The sequence below is a fragment of the Oenanthe melanoleuca genome, chromosome 6, assembly GCF_029582105.1.
Source record: "Oenanthe melanoleuca isolate GR-GAL-2019-014 chromosome 6, OMel1.0, whole genome shotgun sequence".
Classification (NCBI taxonomy): domain Eukaryota; kingdom Metazoa; phylum Chordata; class Aves; order Passeriformes; family Muscicapidae; genus Oenanthe; species Oenanthe melanoleuca.
The window spans coordinates 2,738,154-2,761,013 of record NC_079340.1 but is presented as its reverse complement, the minus strand read 5'-3'; the positions used below and the strand labels follow the sequence as shown (position 1 = coordinate 2,761,013).

At 51.1% G+C, this 22,860-nt stretch overlaps 2 protein-coding genes across 3 annotated transcripts in view; one reads left to right on the top strand and one right to left on the bottom strand.

Moving 5' to 3' along the window:
* The window catches only part of LOC130254924 (adenomatous polyposis coli protein 2-like), a 34,543-nt gene extending 16,302 nt beyond the window's left edge, over positions 1-18,241 (top strand). The window contains exons 3-7 of the mRNA XM_056495054.1: positions 13,051-13,480; positions 13,857-13,952; positions 14,056-14,234; positions 14,416-14,516; positions 14,606-18,241. Coding sequence (XP_056351029.1) covers positions 13,051-13,480; positions 13,857-13,952; positions 14,056-14,234; positions 14,416-14,516; positions 14,606-14,720 — 921 coding nt within the window. The 3' untranslated portion in view covers positions 14,721-18,241. The remainder of the gene's footprint in view (positions 1-13,050; positions 13,481-13,856; positions 13,953-14,055; positions 14,235-14,415; positions 14,517-14,605) is intronic.
* On the bottom strand, positions 3,242-6,924 carry LOC130255169 (early activation antigen CD69-like). 2 transcript variants are annotated; one of them, XM_056495570.1, is made up of 7 exons: positions 6,832-6,904; positions 6,487-6,516; positions 5,233-5,741; positions 4,761-4,856; positions 4,480-4,658; positions 4,199-4,299; positions 3,242-4,109 (listed from the first exon to the last, which is right to left on the bottom strand). In XM_056495570.1, exons 3-7 carry the CDS (start codon positions 5,633-5,635, stop codon positions 3,995-3,997), a joined length of 894 nt encoding a protein of 297 aa, XP_056351545.1. In that variant the 5' UTR covers positions 5,636-5,741; positions 6,487-6,516; positions 6,832-6,904; the 3' UTR covers positions 3,242-3,994. The 2 variants fall into 2 exon arrangements, with proteins under 2 accessions (XP_056351545.1, XP_056351543.1); XM_056495568.1 differs by lacking the exon at positions 6,487-6,516 and having other exon boundaries at positions 6,802-6,924.
* Positions 18,242-22,860: the final 4,619 nt, after the last annotated feature.

Here is a 22,860-nt window from a genome sequence, read left to right as displayed (position 1 = left end):
AATTTCCCCTTATTGCCTGTGTTTAAACTTGGGCAATCCCCATTCGTCTGCAATATTAAGGATATCAATGGAAAGAAACCTGCCTTGGCCATTTATTCAGGGATAGCATTTGATTTGGAATCTCAGTCTTCTTGTTTAAATAGAACAGGGACTGCTCTGTATGATGCAATTTTATCAGTTTGAAATGTGAACAAACCATCCATTTTCATCATCTTTAAGTTTAAATTGAACAGGAATCACCATTGTGCCTTATTTTTTAGAGTTTAAGTTGATAGATGCCTCCATTAATTCCAACATTTGAGGGATTGACATTGATGGGCAAAAAAAGGTAGCAAAAAAAGGGTGGCAAAAAAAGTGCAGGGGCCAAAAAGATGGAGAAAAGGGCAGCAAAAAAAGGTGTCAAAAAGGGACAGAGAAGAAAAATGGATAAAGAAGTGAAGGGAAGGCTGCAAAAAGGGGCAGAGGAAGAAGAGAGTGAAAAAAGGGCAGGAGAAAAACGAAAAAAAAAAACGGGGAAAAATCGGGAAAAGAAAGGCAGTGGGAAAAAGTGGGGAAGCATGAAAAAATGGAGATGGCATAATGCTGAAAAGGTGACGTTCAAGAAGCAGGAAAGCACGGGGAGGGTTTGGAGAAAAGGGTGCGAAACCTGAGCAGAAAAAGGAGAGGAAATATGAGAGGGAAAAAATGGGAATCCCAAAGACACACACACACACCACAGGCCCCCACCCAAATCCCACAGACCACCCCCACATTCCCCCCAAGAGAGCCCCTCCAAATCCCACACACACCTGGGTCTGGGTTCTTACAGTAACACATGGGAACAGCTTCTGGAAACGGGATGGGAACAAGGGGCAGGTGTAGGAATGTGTGCCCGCTGTGCTGCCAGCCCAGGAATCAGCCTGTCTGGGGCCAGGCCATGGCAAAGTGTGTCCTTAACCACTGCCAGGGCTCTGGGCTCCAGCTGGAGCTGAGGAGCAAAGGGATTAGTGCAGGCAGGAGAACATCCCATGCTGTGTTACTCCTGTCAGGTGTGGATCTCTGCTGGGAATAGAGCCTCTCCTTCAGCCAATGCTCCCAGATGGAATTCACAAGGGTTTGAGGCTGGGAAGTGAAGAGCAAAGCTGCTGTGAAGGGAAAGCTCAGTTCCTTCAGAGAAATCACCTGGGGCACTGGAACACTGGTACAGGCAGGAATCAGAAAAGGAGAGATTTCCAGTAAAGGCTTTGTGGATTTTTTGGGAAAAGGAGTGCAGATAGCCAATGGGTGCAGGGATGGTAATCTAAATTAATTCAGAGATTTCCCTTTTTTGAATTGGTGAGGCTTATTAAAGTTACATGCAGTTATAAGGGCGAAATAGTTACAGTTTTGGAATATATTCTTGTTTAATGCAGCTATCGTCCATGCTGCATAATCACAGCAGCCATACTTAACTATCATATGATGTGTGAATTTGCTCCTGTTCCTAGATGATACTGCTCTCCCTGTAAGGGAGCTGGGAAATTTGTGATCTTTCTCATGTCAATCACACCTGATGCCATCCCCAGTTTTTCCCACTGTAATGATGATTCTGGACGTCTCTGAGTGTACAAACTGGCCAACCTGACTGTCCCTCCGTGCACCCCTTTTAGTGACAGCAGTCGGTGTCCATTCCTGGTGTGGTTTTTTGATTATTTTATCTTACACCATTCTCTCTATTTTATTCCCTTCACACTTCCCAGCCCTTCCTGTGCCTCTTTTTACCCAGCCCCACCACCCCCTGGTCTCTCATTGCAGCTCTTTCAGTCGTGGGGCAGCGACCACAGCTGGTGCAGCGCTTTGAGAACATTTCACACGCCTCTCTCTCTATTCTATTCCTGTCATTCCTCCCAGCCTTTCCCGCTGCTCTTTCAGCACCTCTGCCGCACTGACGGTCCCTTGGTGCAGCTCTTTTTGGTGACACTTTGGCAGCAGCCACTGCTGGTGCAGGGTTATTAGACCATTTTATACTCTCCCGAGGAATTTCATTCCCTTCACATTTCCCAGCCTTTCCCGTGACTCTTTTTAACCAGCACCGCCGCTCCGTTGTGGCTCGGCACTGCTCCATTAGTGACAGCGGGCAGAGGAGACCCGGCAGTGCAGCTTTTGATTCTGTTTGTTTTATTCTCCCGATCCCATTGCAGCAGCAGCCCAGCTGTCCCTCGGTGCAGCTCTTGCAGTGACAAGGGGCCGTCTGGCCAGGCGGGCTGAGCCAGGGCAGGGCAGGGCAAGACACAGCGCAGCGCTGGCGGCGTCCGGCGGGGCTCGGAGTCTGCCGGCCTTGGCAGCTCAGGCACAGAAATCAATCCCAATTGTCGGCGATATCCAGCACCTGCTGTTTCTCCCCTCTTTTCCTGGATGCATTTCACAGTTTTCGGTTTCCTGCCTCAGAGCTGGAAAGCAAAATGCCCACCTGCCCCATGCCCATCCCCGCCCCTTTCCACCGCTCCAGCCTTGTCCCTCTTTCTCTCCCCTTTACTCTGCACCACTTTCTCCTCCTCCTCTCCCTGCCAGCTCCCAGCAGAGACATTTCACCCCCTGGCACCAGCTGCCTCCTCTCACTCCAGGCACCTGCCCGTGAATCCAGACCCGCTGTGGGACCGGGCAATGGTGGGATAGGAGTGAATTATCGCAGGGATGATTGGGGTGGGCTGGGCCTGGCCAGGTGCCCGGTGCCAGCAAAACCTTCTCTGTCCCTCTCCTCCTCACCCTGGGCAGGAAACAGAACACATCAGGAAAGGCTCGAGGTGTCGAGACATTTGAGGGTTTGAATCTTCCAAAGAGCTCAGCAGTTGTTCATTGCTATAAAGTTGTTTATTTTAAACGCACATCAGTCTCAAAAGGCACAGAGAGTCCTGAATATTCAATTCAGTACCAAAAGCTTTCAGCATAGAGTCCCAAATAGAAGTAAAGCCCCCATTAGAAGCAGAAGCAGTTCTGTGGTGCAAGGCCCTGGGAGGGACGAAATTGCAGCCGCAGCTCCTGTCTTCTTCTGGGTGATGATGGTGGTGGTGAGGAGAAAGAAGGTGGAGAGAGAGAGAGTCTCTCCCCAATGCATTGATTCTTATTTACAAATTATCCAGTGAGTTAAAAGCATGAATCTGAAACATTTCTTTTAAAACTACCAGAATTCCAGTTTTTTAATAGAATTGTTTACATATAATCTGCATATATAGTTTATCTGCCCAATGTGAAAAATATAAGCATGATTTTTACTATATTTTATTATGTCTAAAATATGTTTTTTGAGCACTCCCTGAGACTAGTTTTTGAGACATATTTTTGTTTCTTAGCTCTCACTAAAACTTCTTTTGAACACTAAATTCTATGTCTTTTATTCTTATGGCAGTAAAAAGGTTCCTAATATATAATAATAATAATACAAATAATAATAATATAAATATAAACTTATATGCGTACTTAAAATAGAAGCTTACATCTCTGTTTCATATAAGACTGGCTTAATATACAGTAATCTGTTTAAAAGTTTTAATTGAATCCCTGCACTCTGATCTCTCTCTGAAGAATTCTCTATTTCACACACTGCAACACAAAGGGATGGGGGTTACAGTAACATCGTGTGTCTGCTTCCCCCTCAGGGAGAGTATTCCTTGTCCTGCCCCACCCTGGCTTTCCTGCCACAGCAGAGCAGTTAGATCCTTCACAACAGACAAAAGGACAGACAGAGAGATAGACAGACAGAGACACAGGCAGAGAGAGAAACCATTCTTCAACCAGAGCTTGTTGTGCACTGAGGGCAATCCCCTCACTCCAGCTAGCACGGCTGGCAGGATGGATTGCAGAGACTTTTCCTTTGAACAGCCAGCCCAGCGCTGGCAGGGGGGATGAACAGGCACTGAGGTGACCCTGAGAGCAAGTGCAAGGCACAGGGTGCAGCTGAGAAAGGCCAGCCCTGAGCTGGGCTGAGAGGTGAAGCTGGGACTGCCCAGCGTGGAGAAGCTCCTTTCTCCAGCCCCTGTTACAGGGGAGCTCGGGGCTTGCTGCAGAGATACGGCTGCGGATTCGAGCAGATCACACTCCTGAATTTCTCCTCAGCCAGGTACACACACTCGGAATTGCCCAGGACAGGAACCCTGCAGGGAGGAGCAGAGGCAGCGCTGGTTCCCAGGGAACACGTTGTGCCCCTGTCCCCCCATGCCCTGCCCGGCTCCCCGGTACTCACGAGGAGCTGAAGCTGCTGCCGTCCCCCCACTGCAGGTGCTCGCCCCATCTGCGCAGCCCCACCCAGTAATCGCCGTTCCCGCCGAGGCGGAAGAGCAAATCCTGCCAAGGAGAGAGCAGTGGGAGCTGCCCCGGGCCCTCGGGGGACACGGCCCCGGGGCTCCTTCCCTGCAAGGCCCCGGCACAGGGCTGCAGCCCCAGCCCCACCAGCACCCAGCCCGGCCCAGGAGCACCCCCAGGCTCCCCTCAGCCACCCCACAGCGCCCGCAGCCCCTCACTCACCATTGCCTCATCCTTGACAATGGCCAGGGAGGCCCCGAGCTCCGAGCACCGCTCTTGAGCCTCATCCCAGGTCCCGTTATCCCTTGAGAAGTAGTAGCAGACTCCATTGTATCCAACCCAGCGAGGGGGACAGCCCAGAATCACGGGGGTAGTCGCAGGTGGAACTGGAGCCTGTGGTGCTGCAGGGGGAAGAGGAGAAGGTGTGAGGATTGCCCTGTGCAGGGAGCAGGGACCCCGCTCTGCCCCGAGGGGCTGGGCCCAGGCTGCTGCCCCTCCCTTACCTGACTGCACAGCCAAGGCCACCGCCAACGCCAGCACCAGCACCAGGAGCAGGATCAGCACCAAGGGGAGCACGGGATGGCAGCTGAACCTCTTGCCTGGAGCAGGAAAGAGCTGCTGGCTGCCAGAAGCACAGCCGGCCCTCGAAGCTGCTGCCCCAATGGCCGGGGAGCACAGGAGGAGCTCTCAGCCTGTTTGCTCCTCCCTCAGCTGGCAGCCAGAGAGCCAAGAGCCTGGCCACAGGCAGGGACACAGCTGTGGGGACAGCCAGGGACAGCGGGCTGGGGACAGGCTGCAGCAGGAGAGCTGCACAGCCTTGGGGGCAGCTGCGGCTGCCGCTTCCAGCCACTGCTGGGGCCGAGCGCAGCACGAGGCCTCTTCCACACATCGGGAAACAGCCACACACCTGCCAGCCCTGTCCTTGCCAGTGACACTGGCCCTCCCTAGAGGCCACAGGCGTGGCCCTGCACTCACCCGGCAATCTTCTGAGGATGCTTCTGTGCCCATGGCCGGTCGCTGATGTGCCCTGGGGATCCAGGGGCTCCCTCACTCTGCCATCGCTGCTGCAGATTCCATTCTCCACATCTTCCCTCACTGCACACTCACAAGTGGCATCGTTTTTCTTACCGCAAGTGGCTTCTTTCACCCCTGGCAAGTGTGTCAGCCCGGCTGCTGGCCCCTCCAGGTGGTGCAGGAGCTCCTTCAGAAGCCCACGAATGGAGCAGATTTCTCTCTGCTCCAGCTCACAGCCGGCATCTCTCTGCTCGCAACAAACAGCCCCTTGCTCCCAACACATCAGGAGTGCTGAAATAGCCTTTAGGAGATCGGCCTCGGAAACAGGTATACACCCACGGGGATGGCCCATGGAAAGGGACATGATGACAGGTCCCGGCTGGTCCCGGCTCTGCGGGACACCGAGGCTGAGGAAGGCGCTGCCAGCTCAGTCCCGCGCTGTCCCCGCTGCCCGGACGCTGCGGCAGCACCTGCGGAGACAAGCGCAGCCTGCGGGAGCTCTCCGGTGCCCGCAGCCCCGGCCCCTCGGGCTCTGCAGCCGCTGCAGCCCAGCTCCGTGCCGGGACAGGCGCTGACAACGCCTGCGAGCTGCCGCCTGCGGGGACAGGACAGCTGCGCCTCGGAGTCCGCCTGCCCGGGAGGAAGAACCAGCAGCCCCGGGCTGCTCAGCATTGTCCCCGCATTCCCTGCCCCGCTGCTCGCAGCCCGGGGACACCGAGCGCTGCCACAGCCGCTTTGGGTCCCTGCCCGGCAACGGGAAGCGGCTCCTGGCCGAGAAAGCAGCGCCAAGGAGCCTCCAGAGCCCGAAGCAGGCAGGATGCGGCGCTTTGTGCCTCCACTCGGCGCCTGCAGCGCTCTGGGCTCTGAGGCTCGTTCAAGTTCATGCCGTGCCAGCCCTGAGCCGGGCAGGGACACCTCCCGCCTGAGCAGCGGCGCCGAGCCCGGGGCGCCACGGCCGAACCTGTGCCGGGCACGGAGCAGCCACCTCCGGGCTACCGAGAGCCACCGGGATGAGCCATCGCTGCTGCGGCACCGGCTCGTCCCCAGCGATCCGCGGCTAGGAGGAGACCGCGGGCAGCCGCTCCCTGCCCAGCTCAGGCCAGGGGCACACGGGGGAAGCGGCGCAAGGAACTCGCCAGAACCGGCCCGTTCCCCTCAGCGCGGCCCCTCCGGCCGCAGCGAGCCCGGGCTGGGCACAACCGAGCGGGGTCGTACCTGTGCTGGAGCCGCTCCCAGCTCCGGGGGCTGCTGCCTGCATGGACCAAGCACCGGGAGAGAAGCGCTCTGTTCCAGTCCTGTAAGTGCGGCTGCTACCGAGAACAAACACGTGGTGGGTTGGAGGACGGAGCGGCTCTTTGTAGCTGTGACTAATCAGCTCTGCGGGATGTCTCGGGCTATCGGTGATGTTGCTCCACCCATAACGAAATAACTAATAAGGAAAGTTTTCCCACGCCAGAGCAGGTGGGACAAAGGACCTTATTTCCCTTTAAAGCTGCTTCTGGGGGGTTCTGAGGCTGCAGCCTGTCGTACCTGTGCTGGAGCCGCTCCCGGCTCCGGGACCGCCTGCACGGACGAGGGCGAAAGCAGCGATAGAGAAGCGCTCCCACAAAAGCTGGACCAGACTGTCTGCCGTGGCACAGTCATATGCGAAATAGGGACGGAGCTGGTTTTTGTATTCTGACCAGTCAGCGAGGGGAATGGAGCAGGCGGGGCGGGGCGATGTCGCTCTTTACCCGAAAGAACCACTACCGAGGGAAGCCAAATTCTGTTGGCGGAGCTCCAGGGGCAGCTGATTACACAGCTTGGATGGCTTGCAACAATGCAGGACGGTGGGACCAGGATTTTCTGTGGGAGACCTGCAGAACGAGACGCCGCGGAAAGCCGGCGGTGCTCCGAGTCTGCTCGGCTTTAACATTTAAGATCAGTAAAATGGAGCGCTTTCCCTCAATTCAAACCCATAGAACAGCACTATAAAGGCATTCCCCTTGCATTTGAACATGAAATTAATGGAAAACTGTGGTTTCTCGCCTAGTGAGACACCAAAAATCATGACAAAGATGTGTTTTCCTTCAATTGAGGCCCTTCAAATCATAGATGAATGAGTCCTCTCCAGTTTTAACATAGTTACTAAAAAGAAGTTTTTCTCCTTCATTCTAAATCACTTTTCATATCGTAATCATCCTGATTTGTTTTTTGTTTGTTTTGCTGGGTTTGGGTTTTTTTTGTTTGTTTGTTTGTTTTGTTTTTTTTTCTTTTGGATGAGGTACACTGGGTAGTGACTGGTGTCACTTCTCCCTCCTCACGGGTCACAGCCGGGGCTGCTGCACGCTGCCGAGTGCTGGGGAGTTTCCTCCCAGTCCCCTCGCAGTTTCCCTCTGCCTGGCAAGCACCGGCAGGGATGGGGAGAGCACTGCCAAGGAACTGCGAGCCCTGCACCTTCCCAGTGCTCCTCATCCCCCTCCCAGCGCTCCTTCTTGCTCACTGCCGCTGCTTCCACTCGCCCTCCCAGTTCCCTCATAGCATTCCCTGTGCTCCCAGTTCCCTCCCAGTGTTCCCAGGATCTCTCCCAGCTCTTCCACCGATGGCAAAACCCTGCGGGGCACTGTGGGAAATAGGAAAGGTGTAGAACTCTCATAAAGCTGAGTGAAAGCAAATTTCAGGGTGGAGAAATGCAAGAATGCTGAAGGTGCAAGGACAAGAAACAATAGGGCTGAGAGCTGTGTAAACACAGGCCTCAGGAAAATATATTCAGCAAGACAGTAGAAATATATAAGGTTAATAATGAAGGCTTATCCATTGTTTGAAGCTATTACAAGCAAGCTTTGTTCAAAGCAAGATGTAGCTGTGGCTTTATTAATTGGCCTGAGCAGACACTTGGCAGCTCTTAATTTTATGCTATTGGCTAGAAAGTTGTTAAAATACTTTGTCACAAAGAGAACTTGGTCTGTTGTGCAGGCAGCTGGAGCTGTTCCATCTCCCTTGCTTGGCTCTGTAAAATGAGGCTGATGACTGTGATGGAATAAAGCTTCGAGACAGCTGCTCCAGCATTCCCCTCCTGGTTTTTGTGTACATAGATAGAGGTAAATATAAGGTAAGAGAAAAAATATCCCAGAAAAACCCAGCAGTGATGGTGCCCCGTTGGTGCCCTGTTTTGTATTCTGAAACAACTGTTGGAATCCCCAGATAGTTTAAAGGGACATCCGTGCAATAATCCTTTTGCATTATAAATGGATACTGTTCTCGTCTCCTCCTGGCTGCTGGACACCCTCGGATGGAGCCGAGGAAGGAGCCTTGTGGAGAATCAAGGTGAGCTCTGGGGAACAGAAACCACAGGACAAGATTTGTCTGTTGAGAAATGGAACATTTATCACTGACTGAAGACAACTATTACTGCTGAACCTCATATTAATATTCAGGATGATGAATTGAAAGACCTTTTAACGTGGGTCAGTCAATATGAACTATTCGAGCACAGACCTTAACTCTGTCTCCACATTCTCTTTTTGGGATGTTGTCCACTGGAAACTTATAATCCATTCACTTTTGGACGGCATCAGAGCGTGGTTAAAATTGTTGCTGCTTGTCCAATGATCATGAGCATTTTTCAACAGCTGACCCCACCTGTGCTTTCCCCGTATACCCCAAAATGAATGCCCAAAACTCTCCCCATCCCAGAATGATTGCCTAATTCAAACTGAGCATCCCGCTCCTTTTCTCCCTCAGCTCAGTGTCTCTCCTCCTGTGTTACTTCCTCTAATTGTTTCAGCCTATTCCTGTTTTGGTTTTAGTTCAAAGCTGGGCAGAAATACTAATTAATGTAGTGGTTTTGGTTTACTAATCTGAAATTTTCTTGTGAGATAGGATTAGGAAGAAAGCAAAAACAGACTGAACTTTAAATGCTACTGAGAAAACAAATCAGCTAATTTACTGTCTTTAAAATATATTTTTTACTAATTTATTTGAAAGTTGGGTTTATTTGAGAGTTGTTTTTTTTTTTTAATTCATGGAGATTTTTTACAAGAAACAATTTTTTCATGGCTGTGATGTCACAGTGATTAACTGCATGGGAGAATGCAAATCTGATCATTCTGCAAAAATATTTTGTTAGTATTAATATTTTTTTCTTTAATTATTACTGAGGACTTTCTTATGCTATGAGGCAGGCGTTAAGGATTACAACAGTTTAAACAAAAGCTTCCTTTATTTTTGAGAATAGAGGAGGTTTTTTTTCTTCTTCATCCCTGGAAAACAGTAGGGATTTTCTTACTATTTAAATTTAGGGGATTACAGCAATTTTAATATCTACTCTCTTTAATACTAATGCCTTTGCTTGTATTTAAAGTTAGAACAGTTATATTCACTCCATATATTGTTATGTGTTATGGGGAAGCAAGAGGTTTTTTTCCTGTAATACATAAAAAGAGAAATTTCAGGTTATGACTTTCCTCTTTTCCTTATTTCGGACTTTTTTTTTTGTTTGTTTAACTTTGGTGTTGATTTACTAGATTTGTGCATATCATTGTCTTGGTTTTCTTTTTTTCACTTAGGAGTGAGAACAAAGTATCTGCAAAGTTTTATTCTCCTCATTGAAAATGGGAATATTTTCCAGAGGCAGCAGAAGATTCAGTTCTGGATCTCTTCCAGGCTGAGGCTGGGAGTTATTTTAAGATACAGAGTTTTTGAAGGCCATGCTTTGCTGAGCTAGAATTGTAAGGGTTCAGGCAGAAAGTGGTGATTAACTTCCTGTGTACATTCCATACAGGAGAAAAGCTCGGCTCAGCGTCCCCCTCCCTGGCCCGGGGCCATGGCAGGCAGGACTGCCCCAGCCCCAGCCAGGCGAGTTCTCTTCTGAGAGGCTGGAAATAAAGGAGAGTTTTTCCGGGTTTTTTTGGCTTTTCATGTGTGTTTCACAAAGATGCGTAAACTTTCTTCTTGGTATAATGAGGCGCTGATATTAAAAATCCAACACTGATTGCTCCTTGCCAGATACAAGGGAGAATGTCCAGATCTCTGCAGGTAAACATTTCAGGAGCAGAATTTCAGAGCAGTGCCACCTAAGCCAGACAGTGCCAGACTTGGGACACAGCCTGGGATCATTGTTCAAACAGTAGATCTGGGAGTGAGAGGAAACGGAAATGCTGCCTTGCCTAAAACTGATTCTAAAAGTGAAAGTGACAATACTCCACTATGTTTACCTAATTGGTCAGGAATTAGACAGAATCCTGATCCAGATAAGGATTTTGATTCCTTAAAGAGGCAATTTCTTGCTATGCCTGTAAGATATGCTAGAAATGAATGTAATTCACAATAGGAGTCCCTCTCTCATCATGACATCAAAGAACACAGACAAGACATAAAGGAGAATGGCCTGGCTTCTTCCTATTTTCAGAACAGGATAAAAATTATTTTTAATTCCTATGATCTCACTCCTGTAGATTGTCATAATGTGACTTCCCTAACTTTAACCAGTTCTCAATATCTCCTGTGGCACTTGGAGTGGAGAAAGCCTCTCTACAGACCCAGAGAAAGTTGTGCTGGCAGTGCCAATGCTCAGCTCACAGTTGCTCAGTTCTCTGGGATTCACCGTGTGACAAGCGCCAGGATCAGGCTGTGCTGCCCAGAGCTGCCTTAGGAGATGTCAAGAACGCTGTGAGAAAGGCTTTAGGTGCTGTAGAGCCAGCTGGTGGCTGTGCTTTCTGCACAGCAATGCAAGGTGAGACTGAAGCTTACAGTGCTGTGCTGGGGTGACTTTGTGCTGTTGAATTGTATCCCCATTGGTCTGTTTAGCCCAGAAATAAGTTTTGTACCTTTAAGGCTGGATTTGAGAGTGAAGAGGGGGGAAGGAGAAGCAGTGGAATGTCTGAGGGGGTTGTTTTCAAAACCTAGAGACAGGAGTTTCATTGCTTCCTCTCCTGGACTGTGTCACTGTGGTGGAGAGAGGGAGAGAGCTCTGCTTTGCTTTTGATATTTTTTTTTGCTAACTAAAGCAGAGAAGTTCCCTGGAAAATTTATTTTCCGTTTTTTTTTTTTTTTTGGGGAATTATTTGAACCTGCTCTGCACTGGGAACCCGGGGAAGCACTGGGAGCTTGGAGCTGTGGCCAGCAGGGCCTGGCCTGGGCAGTGGCATTTTCCAGAGCTGGAGGGACTGAGAACAGACTGAGCCGAGCTGCCACTGACAGGAGAGAGACTTTCTGAATTTGTCACCTCTTCAGAGCAGCGAGAGGTTTTGCTGCTGGGTATTGTTCATATATTTGTGCTGGGCAGTGCTTTGCCTGTTGAATAAACAAATTTTTTCCACTTCACGGACGAAATTTCTTCTTGAACCATTTGAGGGAGGGGCTGCTTGGATTTCCTTCCTAGTGGGGGGGGGGGTAGGGGGTCGGGGGAAGGGGGGGTCGGCACTTGGAGGTTTCTTTCCCAAATTTGCCCTAAACCAGGACATTAATACATCAGTAACAAGTGTCTTAAGGAATTGGGATAAAATTCTCTTAAACATTTATGCATAGAGGACATCAAAGCAAATACTAGTGAAAAAGAAGGTACTAAATGACTGATGTAATTGGTTCCATCTTATCTCTACAATAAAATAACTTCATCTTGTAGTCTAGGAACAGATTTTAACAGCAGTTAGTTGATGCAAACTTCACATTCCTCATCCGTATATCAAAAGAATTGTGTCTTGCAATTCGCTGAACTCCAGTTCAAGGAATTTGTTGACATTATTTCTAAGTGCTTTCCTCCGGTCAGACGGCCGCTCTCTGCCGCCCCGCTCCGCCTCCCACCCAGCCCCGCACGCAGAAAGCCCAAAATAGCCAAAAGCCGCTCTGCCCCCGACCTCGGCTGGGAAGTGCGGCAGCGGCAGCTGGGTCTGGCCGGGACCGAACCGGCGTTGTCGGGCTGTGTTGGTGCCGGTCCGTGCAGGGGATCCCGGAGCTGGGAGCGGCTCCAGCACAGGTACGATCCCGCTCGGTTGTGCCCAGCCCGGGCTCGCTGCGGCCGGAGGGGCCGCGCTGAGGGGAACGGGCCGGTTCTGGCGAGTTCCTTGCGCCGCTTCCCCCGTGTGCCCCTGGCCTGAGCTGGGCAGGGAGCGGCTGCCCGCGGTCTCCTCCTTGCCGCGGATCGCTGGGGACGAGCCGGTGCCGCAGCAGCGATGGCTCATCCCGGTGGCTCTCGGTAGCCCGGAGGTGGCTGCTCCGTGCCCGGCACAGGTTCGGCCGTGGCGCCCCGGGCTCGGCGCCGCTGCTCAGGCGGGAGGTGTCCCTGCCCGGCTCAGGGCTGGCACGGCATGAACTTGAACGAGCCTCAAAGCCCAGAGCGCTGCAGGCGCCGAGTGGAGGCACAAAGCGCCGCATCCTGCCTGCTTCGGGCTCTGGAGGCTCCTTGGCGCTGCCTTCTCGGCCAGGAGCCGCTTCCCGTTGCCGGGCAGGGACCCAAAGCGGCTGTGGCAGCGCTCGGTGTCCCCGGGCTGCGAGCAGCGGGGCAGGGAATGCGGGGACAATGCTGAGCAGCCCGGGGCTGCTGGTTCTTCCTCCCGGGCAGGCGGACTCCGAGGCGCAGCTGTCCTGTCCCCGCAGGCGGCAGCTCGCAGGCGTTGTCAGCGCCTGTCCCGGCACGGAGCTGGGCTGCAGCGGCTGCAGAGCCCGAGGGGCCGGGGCTGCGGGCACCGGAGAGCTCCCGCAGGCTGCGCTTGTCTCCGCAGGTGCTGCCGCAGCGTCCGGGCAGCGGGGACAGCGCGGGACTGAGCTGGCAGCGCCTTCCTGAGCCTCGGTGTCCCGCAGGGCCGGGACCAGCTGGGACCTGTCATCGTGTCCCTTTCCATGGGCCATCTCCGTGGGTGTATACCTGTTTCCGAGGCCGATCTCCTAAAGGCTATTTCAGCACTCCTGATGTGTTGGGAGCAAGGGGCTGTTTGTTGCGAGCAGAGAGATGCCGGCTGTGAGCTGGAGCAGAGAGAAATCTGCTCCATTCGTGGGCTTCTGAAGGAGCTCCTGCATCGCCTGGAGGGACCAGCAGCCGGGCTGACACACTTGCCAGGGGTGAAAGAAGCCACTTGCCGTAAGAAAAACGATGCCACTTGTGAGTGTGCAGTGAGGGAAGATGTGGAGAATGGAATCTGCAGCAGCGATGGCAGAGTGAGGGAGCCCCTGGATCCCCAGGGCACATCAGCAACCGGCCATGGGCACAGAAGCATCCTCAGAAAATTGCCGGGTGAGTGCAGGGCCACGCCTGTGGCCTCTAGGGAGGGCCAGTGTCACTGGCAAGGACAGGGCTGGCAGGTGTGTGGCTGTTTCCCGATGTGTGGAAGAGGCCTCGTGCTGCGCTCGGCCCCAGCAGTGGCTGGAAGCGGCAGCCGCAGCTGCCCCCAAGGCTGTGCAGCTCTCCTGCTGCAGCCTGTCCCCAGCCCGCTGTCCCTGGCTGTCCCCACAGCTGTGTCCCTGCCTGTGGCCAGGCTCTTGGCTCTCTGGCTGCCAGCTGAGGGAGGAGCAAACAGGCTGAGAGCTCCTCCTGTGCTCCCCGGCCATTGGGGCAGCAGCTTCGAGGGCCGGCTGTGCTTCTGGCAGCCAGCAGCTCTTTCCTGCTCCAGGCAAGAGGTTCAGCTGCCATCCCGTGCTCCCCTTGGTGCTGATCCTGCTCCTGGTGCTGGTGCTGGCGTTGGCGGTGGCCTTGGCTGTGCAGTCAGGTAAGGGAGGGGCAGCAGCCTGGGCCCAGCCCCTCGGGGCAGAGCGGGGTCCCTGCTCCCTGCACAGGGCAATCCTCACACCTTCTCCTCTTCCCCCCTGCAGCACCACAGGCTCCAGTTCCACCTGGGACTCCTCTGTTGATTCTGGGCTGTCCCCCTCGCTGGGTTGGATACAATGGACTCTGCTACTACTTCTCAAAGGATTACAGAACCTGGGATGAGGCTCAAGAGCGGTGCTCGGAGCTCGGGGCCTCCCTGGCCATTGTCAAGGATGAGGCAATGGTGAGTGAGGGGCTGCGGGCGCTGTGGGGTGGCTGAGGGGAGCCTGGGGGTGCTCCTGGGCCGGGCTGGGTGCTGGTGGGGCTGGGGCTGCAGCCCTGTGCCGGGGCCTTGCAGGGAAGGAGCCCCGGGGCCGTGTCCCCCCGAGGGCCCGGGGCAGCTCCCACTGCTCTCTCCTTGGCAGGATTTGCTCTTCCGCCTCGGCGGGAACGGCGATTACTGGGTGGGGCTGCGCAGATGGGGCGAGCACCTGCAGTGGGGGGACGGCAGCAGCTTCAGCTCCTCGTGAGTACCGGGGAGCCGGGCAGGGCATGGGGGGACAGGGGCACAACGTGTTCCCTGGGAACCAGCGCTGCCTCTGCTCCTCCCTGCAGGGTTCCTGTCCTGGGCAATTCCGAGTGTGTGTACCTGGCTGAGGAGAAATTCAGGAGTGTGATCTGCTCGAATCCGCAGCCGTATCTCTGCAGCAAGCCCCGAGCTCCCCTGTAACAGGGGCTGGAGAAAGGAGCTTCTCCACGCTGGGCAGTCCCAGCTTCACCTCTCAGCCCAGCTCAGGGCTGTCCTTTCTCAGCTGCACCCTGTGCCTTGCACTTGCTCTCAGGGTCACCTCAGTGCCTGTTCATCCCCCTGCCAGCGCTGGGCTGGCTGTTCAAAGGAAAAGTCTCTGCAATCCATCCTGCCAGCCGTGCTAGCTGGAGTGAGGGGATTGCCCTCAGTGCACAACAAACTCGAATAGGAAATCCAAATCACCCTGGTCTGTTGGAAATCATCCCCAAGTAGCCTGAAGGTGAGAGTTTTTGACTGTCCTTGGAAGAACAGCTGGCATGTGGTGAGGAAGAATCCCACTTTGGCATCAGGCACCTGAGCGTGATGAATGGTTTCTCTCTGTCTGTCTCTCTTTCTGCTGCAAATGATCTGACTGTTCTGCCTTGGGAGGTATCCCTGGCTGGAGCAGGATAAGGATTTGTCTCTCTGAGGGCGAAGCAGTGATGTGATGTGACTGTAACCCACATCCCTCTGTTCTATATTGTGGGGAGCAGGGCAGGAATCAAGGATAAAATGTAGCCCAGGAAGAAGAGAATAGTGTGGGGAAGGTACATTTTTAGGATTTGACATACTTCTCATTGCCTTGCTCTGATTTGCTTGATAATAAATTCAATTAATTTTCCCTTTCTGGGCCCTGTTATGCCCATGATGGGCGAGAGATCTCTCGCTGCCTTGAGACCCTCCAGCCTTTCCTGATTGAGAGAGAGATGGGGACACTGACTGGTGATCAGAAGCCGAATGTACTGTGAGCTAGGTATGCTTATATTGCATTTTGGGACGGCTAGTAATTTTTTGCTACATTCATTGGGTTAAACATCACACAGACAAACTTAAACATTCTGCAACATCTCTACTTGATTCAATTTTCTTTCCTGTTGCCAGTCTTATTCCAGTCTTCTTGCTGTGTTCTTGCCAAGGCATCTTGGTTATCAAACTGCTCATGCCAATTCCATCCACAGGACTCTGTCTTAGCTCCCACATCTCCCCCGTTTCTTTCAACTGAGAATGTATTCTTTAGTGACTTGTCTGTTATTTTTTTTCACACGGTGTAAAATACAAGGAATAATTATAACAGTACATCAAGCGATGCCTAATACATAGCAGCCTATTTTAACTAACTCTCTTATCCATCTACTAAGTCCATCAGTCTGTTAGAGGTCAAGCAGTTGCTGGTGATATTCTTCTCACAGACATTCCCAGAGGGTGAAATCACCAACCTTCAGAGGTTAATGTCAGGGCTGGATGACAATTAGCTAATTTTTTCTCTTCTCTGGGCATCATTCTTTTGGAAGCAATCAATGTTTGTTCAGACTAGCAAGGAACTTTTGTCGTGATGGTGATAAAACACATGCATACTTTCTGCCTGGGTTAATAAATCAGCTAGGCTTCATCATTGTACACTCAACTAAGGGTCTTTACATAGAAGCTTTTAGAAATTGCCTCTGCTTATGCAAATCTTCAAAGCAGTATATCTCTGAGAGGGATTAAATTTAATTTCATTACATTTCAAAATTTTTAGTATCAATTATTTCAACATCTTGAGGGTCCATACTCCACCTTCTTCTGTTTTGTTAACAACATGTGTCTCTCATCATTGAACATGAAGGCAACATAAAAAGCAAAAAAAGCATGTGGAAAAACAATAAATTCACACCAAGCAAAAATAAATTAGATAATACATGTGATTTGTAATAGACAAAAGAAGGAATGGTGATTTAAAACAATGCATTATCCATTCCCTCAATACTGTACCATCACCCAGAGTGTGCAGTCTTGGCTGAGCAAACACTTGTCAGCTTTCAATACTATGCTATTGGCTAGAAAGTTGTTAAAAGACTGTTCACAAAGAGAACTTCGCCTGCAGTGCAGGCAGCTGGAGCTGTTCCATCTCCCTTGACTGGTTCTGTAAAATGAGGCTGATGTTTGTGATGGAATAAAGCTTCAAGACAGCTGCTCCAGCATTCCACTCCTGTTGTTTGTGTGCACAGATAGTGGTAAATATAAGGTAAAAAAAAAAAAATCCCAGAAAAACACAGCAGTGCTGGTGCCCCGTGTGGTGCCCTGTTTCATTTTATAAAACAACTGTTGGAATCCCCAGATAGTTTAAAGGGACATCTGTGCAATAATCCTTTTGCATTATAAATGGATACTGTTCTCGTCTCCTCCTGGCTGCTGGACACCCTCGGATGGAGCCGAGGAAGGAGCCTTGTGGAGAATCAAGGTGAGCTCTGGGGAACAGAAATCACAGGACAGGATTTGTCTGTTGAGAAATGGGACATTTATCACTGGCTAAAGACAATGATTACTGCTGAACCTCATATTAATATTCAGGATGATGAATTGAAAGACCTTTTAACGTGGGTCAATATGAACTGTTCAAGCACAGACCTTAACTCTCTCTTCACATTCTCTTTTTGGGATGTTGTCCACTGGAAACTTTATAATCCATTCACTTTTGGACGGGATCAGAGCGTGGTTAAAGTTATTGCTGTTTGTCGAATGATCATGAGCATTTTTCAACTGCCAATCCCACCTCTGCTTTCCCCGTGTACCCCAAAATGAATCCCCAAAACTCTTCCTGTAATAATTGCTTAATTCAAACTGAGCACCCTGCTCCTTTTCTCCCTCAGCACAGCATCTCTCCTCCTGTGTTACTTCCTCAAAATGTTTCAGCCTATTCCTGTTTTGGTTTTAATTTAAAACTGGACAGAAATGCTAATTAATATAGTGGTTTTGCTTTACTAATTTTAAATTTTCTTATTGTGAGATAGGATTAGGAGGAAGGCAAAAACAGGCTCACCTTTAAATGCTACTGAGAAAAACTTTATTACTAGAAACTATAAGAAAAAAACCTTGAAATATAACTTCAGAGCACTTTTCTTCCTCTTACACACTTCCTTTTTTCACACTGAACACGTACAAAAAACAACTCAGTTAGTTTACTACCTTTAAAATATCTTTTAACTAGTTTATTTGAACGAGAAGATTTCTTTTGTTGTTTTTGTTTATGGAGTTTTTTTAAAAGACATAGTTTTTATGGCTTTGATATCACAGTGTTTAGCTGCATGGGAGAATGGAAATCTGATCACTTGCAAAAACCATTTTTCAGATTAACAGTTTTTTCTATAATTATTATTGAGCACTATATTAACTTACGAGGCACACTTTAAGGATTGTAACTGTTTAAGCAACAGCTTCTTTTATTTTTGAGAATAGAGGGTTTTTTCCTTCGTCTTCTTCCCTGGGGAACACTAGGGGTTTTCTTAGTATTTAAACTTAGGTGATTACAGGAGTTTTAACATCTGCTCACTTTAACATTAATGCCTTTGCTCATATTTACAGTTAGAACAGTTCTATTCACTCCATAATATTTTTATGTGTTATAGGGAGACAAGAGGGTTTTTTGTCTATAGCATAAATAAAGAGAAAATTCATTTTGTGGCTTTGCTCTTTTCCTTATTTAAGGCTTGACTTTTCTTTTGTATGATCTTTGTGGTTTTTTACTAGTTTTGTATCTTGGTTTTCTTTTTTTACTTAGGAGAGAGAACAAGGTATCTGCAAAGTTTTATTCTGCATTGAAAGTGTGAATATTTTTCCCTGGGACCGGATGGTTCTCTTCTGGATCTCTTCCAGGCCGAGGCTGGGAGTTATTTTAAGATACAGAGTATTTTGAGGCCACGCTTGGCCGGGCTAGGATTGTAAGGGTTCAACCAGAAAGTTTCTTGGCTGCATTCCATGTAGGGTAGAAACTCGGCTCAGCCTCCCCCTCCCTGGCCCGGGGCCATGGCCGGCAGGACTGGCTCGGCCCCCCCTGCCCTGGCCCCAGCCAGGCGAGTTCTCTTTTGAGAGCCATGAAACAGAAGAGAGCTTTTTTTGTTTGTTTGTTTGTTTGTTTGTTTTTTCATGTGTGTTTCACAAAGATGCATAAACTTTCTTCTTGGTATAATAACGCATCAGTCTTAAAAATCCGACACAGATTGCTCCTTGTCAGATACAAGGGAGAGTGCCCAGGTCTCGGCAGGTAAAAAATTCAGGAAATCTTTACAAACCACCACAATTCGGTCTCCCCCATGCTCCGTGCCGGGTGTCCCTCCCCTTAGCCCCCTGTCTGTACTCCAGGCGGGCAGTTCGGGATCCCTGTGTTCTCCCCGTGTCAGATCTGGCCTCCCCCACCTCTCAAATCCTTCCTCAGGCTGTCCCAAACTCCTTTGTTCCCCGTGTCTCAGAACGCTTTCGTGGGCTCTGCCCCCGCTCCTCGGCCCGGCCGGTCCCCTCGAGCCCTCCGTGTCTGATTCCCGAGGAACTGCATTGTCACACATCCCTCCGTGTCTGATTCCCGAGGAACTGCATTGTCACCCATCCCTCCGTGTCTGATTCCCGAGGAACTGCATTGCCACCCATCCCTCCGTGTGTGCTTCCCGAGGAACTGCATTGTCACCCATCCCTCCGTGTCTGATTCCCGAGGAACTGCATTGTCACATCCCTCCGTGTGTGATTCCCGAGGAACTGCATTGTCACACATCCCTCCGTGTCTGATTCCAGAGGAACTGCATTGTCACCCATCCCTCCGTGTGTGCTTCCCGAGGAACTGCATTGTCACCCATCCCTCCGTGTGTGCTTCCCGAGGAACTGCATTGTCACCCATCCCTCCGTGTGTGCTTCCCGAGGAACTGCATTGTCACCCATCCCTCCGTGTCTGATTCCCGAGGAACTGCATTGTCACCCATCCCTCCGTGTGTGATTCCAGAGGAACTGCATTGTCACCCATCCCTCCGTGTGTGATTCCCCAGGAACTGCATTGTCACCCATCCCTCCGTGTGTGATTCCCGAGGAACTGCATTGTCACCCATCCCTCCGTGTCTGATTCCCGAGGAACTGCATTGTCACCCATCCCTCCGTGTCTGATTCCAGAGGAACTGCATTGTCACCCATCCCTCCGTGTCTGATTCCCGAGGAACTGCATTGCCACCCATCCCTCCGTGTGTGCTTCCCGAGGAACTGCATTGTCACCCATCCCTCCGTGTCTGATTCCCGAGGAACTGCATTGTCACACATCCCTCCGTGTCTGATTCCAGAGGAACTGCATTGTCACCCATCCCTCCGTGTGTGCTTCCCGAGGAACTGCATTGTCACCCATCCCTCCGTGTGTGCTTCCCGAGGAACTGCATTGTCACCCATCCCTCCGTGTGTGCTTCCCGAGGAACTGCATTGTCACCCATCCCTCCGTGTCTGATTCCCGAGGAACTGCATTGTCACCCATCCCTCCGTGTGTGATTCCAGAGGAACTGCATTGTCACCCATCCCTCCGTGTGTGATTCCCCAGGAACTGCATTGTCACCCATCCCTCCGTGTGTGATTCCCGAGGAACTGCATTGTCACCCATCCCTCCGTGTCTGATTCCCGAGGAACTGCATTGTCACCCATCCCTCCGTGTCTGATTCCAGAGGAACTGCATTGTCACCCATCCCTCCGTGTGTGCTTCCCGAGGAACTGCATTGTCACACATCCCTCCGTGTCTGATTCCCGAGGAATTACATTGTCACCCATCCCTCCGTGTGTGCTTCCCCAGGAACTGCATTGTCACCCATCCCTCCGTGTGTGATTCCCGAGGAACTGCATTGTCACCCATCCCTCCGTGTCTGATTCCCGAGGAACTGCATTGTCACCCATCCCTCCGTGTGTGCTTCCAGAGGAACTGCATTGTCACCCATCCCTCCGTGTCTGATTCCAGAGGAACTGCATTGTCACCCATCCCTCCGTGTGTGCTTCCCGAGGAACTGCATTGTCACCCATCCCTCCGTGTGTGCTTCCCGAGGAACTACATTGTCACATTCCTCCTTGTCTGATTCCCGAGGAACTGCATTGTCACCCATCCCTCCGTGTGTGATTCCCGAGGAACTGCATTGTCACACATCCTCCCGTGTCTGCTTCCCTGAGGAATTACATTGTCACACATCCCTCCGCTCCCTTTTTGCCCTCTTTTCACTGCAGCATCCGAGCTGCTGGCGAGCGAGAGTTTCCATTCCCCCGGCAATCAGACTCACCGAGCGCCGCCGCTGCACTTTACAGCCGAGGCGCGCTCGGAGCGGCTTTTGTCCCTTTTGACCGTCCAGCGTGCGGGGCAATCTAAATTACTAAACAACTCTGACAAGCGAAACGTTAATGAAACTTCACGCTGCGGAGCGCTCTAAAAGTTTTACTCAGACAAATCAAAGCTAATGAAATTTCACGCTGCCGAGCAATCTAAAATATTTTCTCCGACAAGCGCCAAGTCACTGAAAGTTCACCCTGCAGGGAAGTTGCCTCTGGGAGTTTTCGACATGCGCGAGTCCAGCAGTGCTGGGAGTCTGCCGGCCTTTGACCCTTAAGATCAGTAAAATCGAGCGCTTTCCCTTAGTTCAAACACAGAGAACAGCACCATAAATGTATTCTCCTTCTGTTAAAACATGAAATTAACGGAAAACCGTGATTTCTCGCCTAGCGAGACACTAAAAATATTCCCTTCAATTGAGACCCTTCAAAGTGTAGGTGATGGGGTGTCCTCCCCAGTTCAAACACAGTTATCGAAAAGTTTTTCTCCTTCAATTTAAATGCATTCTCTTCTCGTAACCCCCCTTACTTTTTTTTCTTTTTTCCTGAGTGTGGGAGGGGTTGGCAATGAGTAGTGACTGGGGGCCCTTCTCCCTCCTCACGGGTCACACCCGGGGCTGCTGCACGCTGCCGAGTGCTGGGGAGTTTCCTCCCAGTCCCCTCGCAGTTTCCCTCTGCCTGGCAAGCACCGGCACGGATGGGGAGAGCACTGCCAAGGAACTGCGAGCCCTGCACCTTCCCAGTGCTCCTCATCCCCCTCCCAGCGCTCCTTCTTGCTCACTGCCGCTGCTTCCACTCGCCCTCCCAGTTCCCTCATAGCATTCCCTGTGCTCCCAGTTCCCTCCCAGTGTTCCCAGGATCTCTTCCAGCGCTCCCACTGACGGCAATACCCTGCGGGGCACTGCGTGCTCTGGTCTTGATGTGGCAACACTTGAGCTGTTCCGAGAGAAAACCCGAGCTGGGAAAAGCTTTCCCTGGAGAAATCTCCTGCAGGAGGTGTCTCCCCCTCTTCTGACCGCAGAGAGAGCTGAGTCTCCTGTGTTAAGTCCTAAACCTTCGAGCTGCAAGTCCCACCGCCAGAAATGTTATTGGCCTCACTCCCAGCACAAGACTCAGATCTCACACGTCTGAGAGGGACAGTGCAGATTAAATAATTAATGCTCCTGGCTGTTGGAGTCCAGGGTGTTCCCCTGGCAGGGGAGCCAGAGACCCTGGCATGGTGCCCAGGGGTCCTGGGGGCTGGACTTGGGTTCCTGAAGAAATTTGTCAACATTGAGAGAAGAATTACAAGTCACAAAAATAAGCAGAGTATAAATTAGACTTTTAGAAGATAGAAAAGTGAATTTTTAGAAATGTTTATATTAAGGGGCTCATGGTTAAGATGGAGGATTTGGGGCATGGTATGCTTCTTCCTCCTTATTCTTCATGCCATCCATGGTAAACTGCCACCTTAGCATCCTTTGATTGGATGGAGATAAAACTAGACGTTACAATAAGATTGAAGTGTATTGGGGATTAATTATAAATATCTAACATGTAATTTAAATTATAAAAGATAAGTCCTGCCTCTGCCAGGCAGATTCTGCCCTGGACATCTGGCGAGCCGATCGCTGTTTGCTGGATAAAGCATTCCTGAGATAAGAAACAATAAACAACCATGGAAACCTCTCAGAACAGCCTCCTGCAGTCTCTCATCGGTGGGCATCGGAAAGAGTTGGGTTCCAGGCCACCTGCATGTCCTCCTGAGGTGATCTCAGGTCTAAGGAGACACCTTGGGCAGTGACATTTGGCGTCCCTCTGGGTGGGCCACAGCCCCCAAAGGTGGGTGCAGACCCTTGGACCCTGAAAACTCAGCTCGAGAAGACACGCACTGCTGGAGAAGACCCCCCCCAGACAAAGACATTTGGCATCCCTCTGCAAAGGCAGGTACAAACACTAGAAGGGCAAGCCCAAGAAAAAGCACGCCGTTGGAGAGAATTGCGGAGGAGATTTC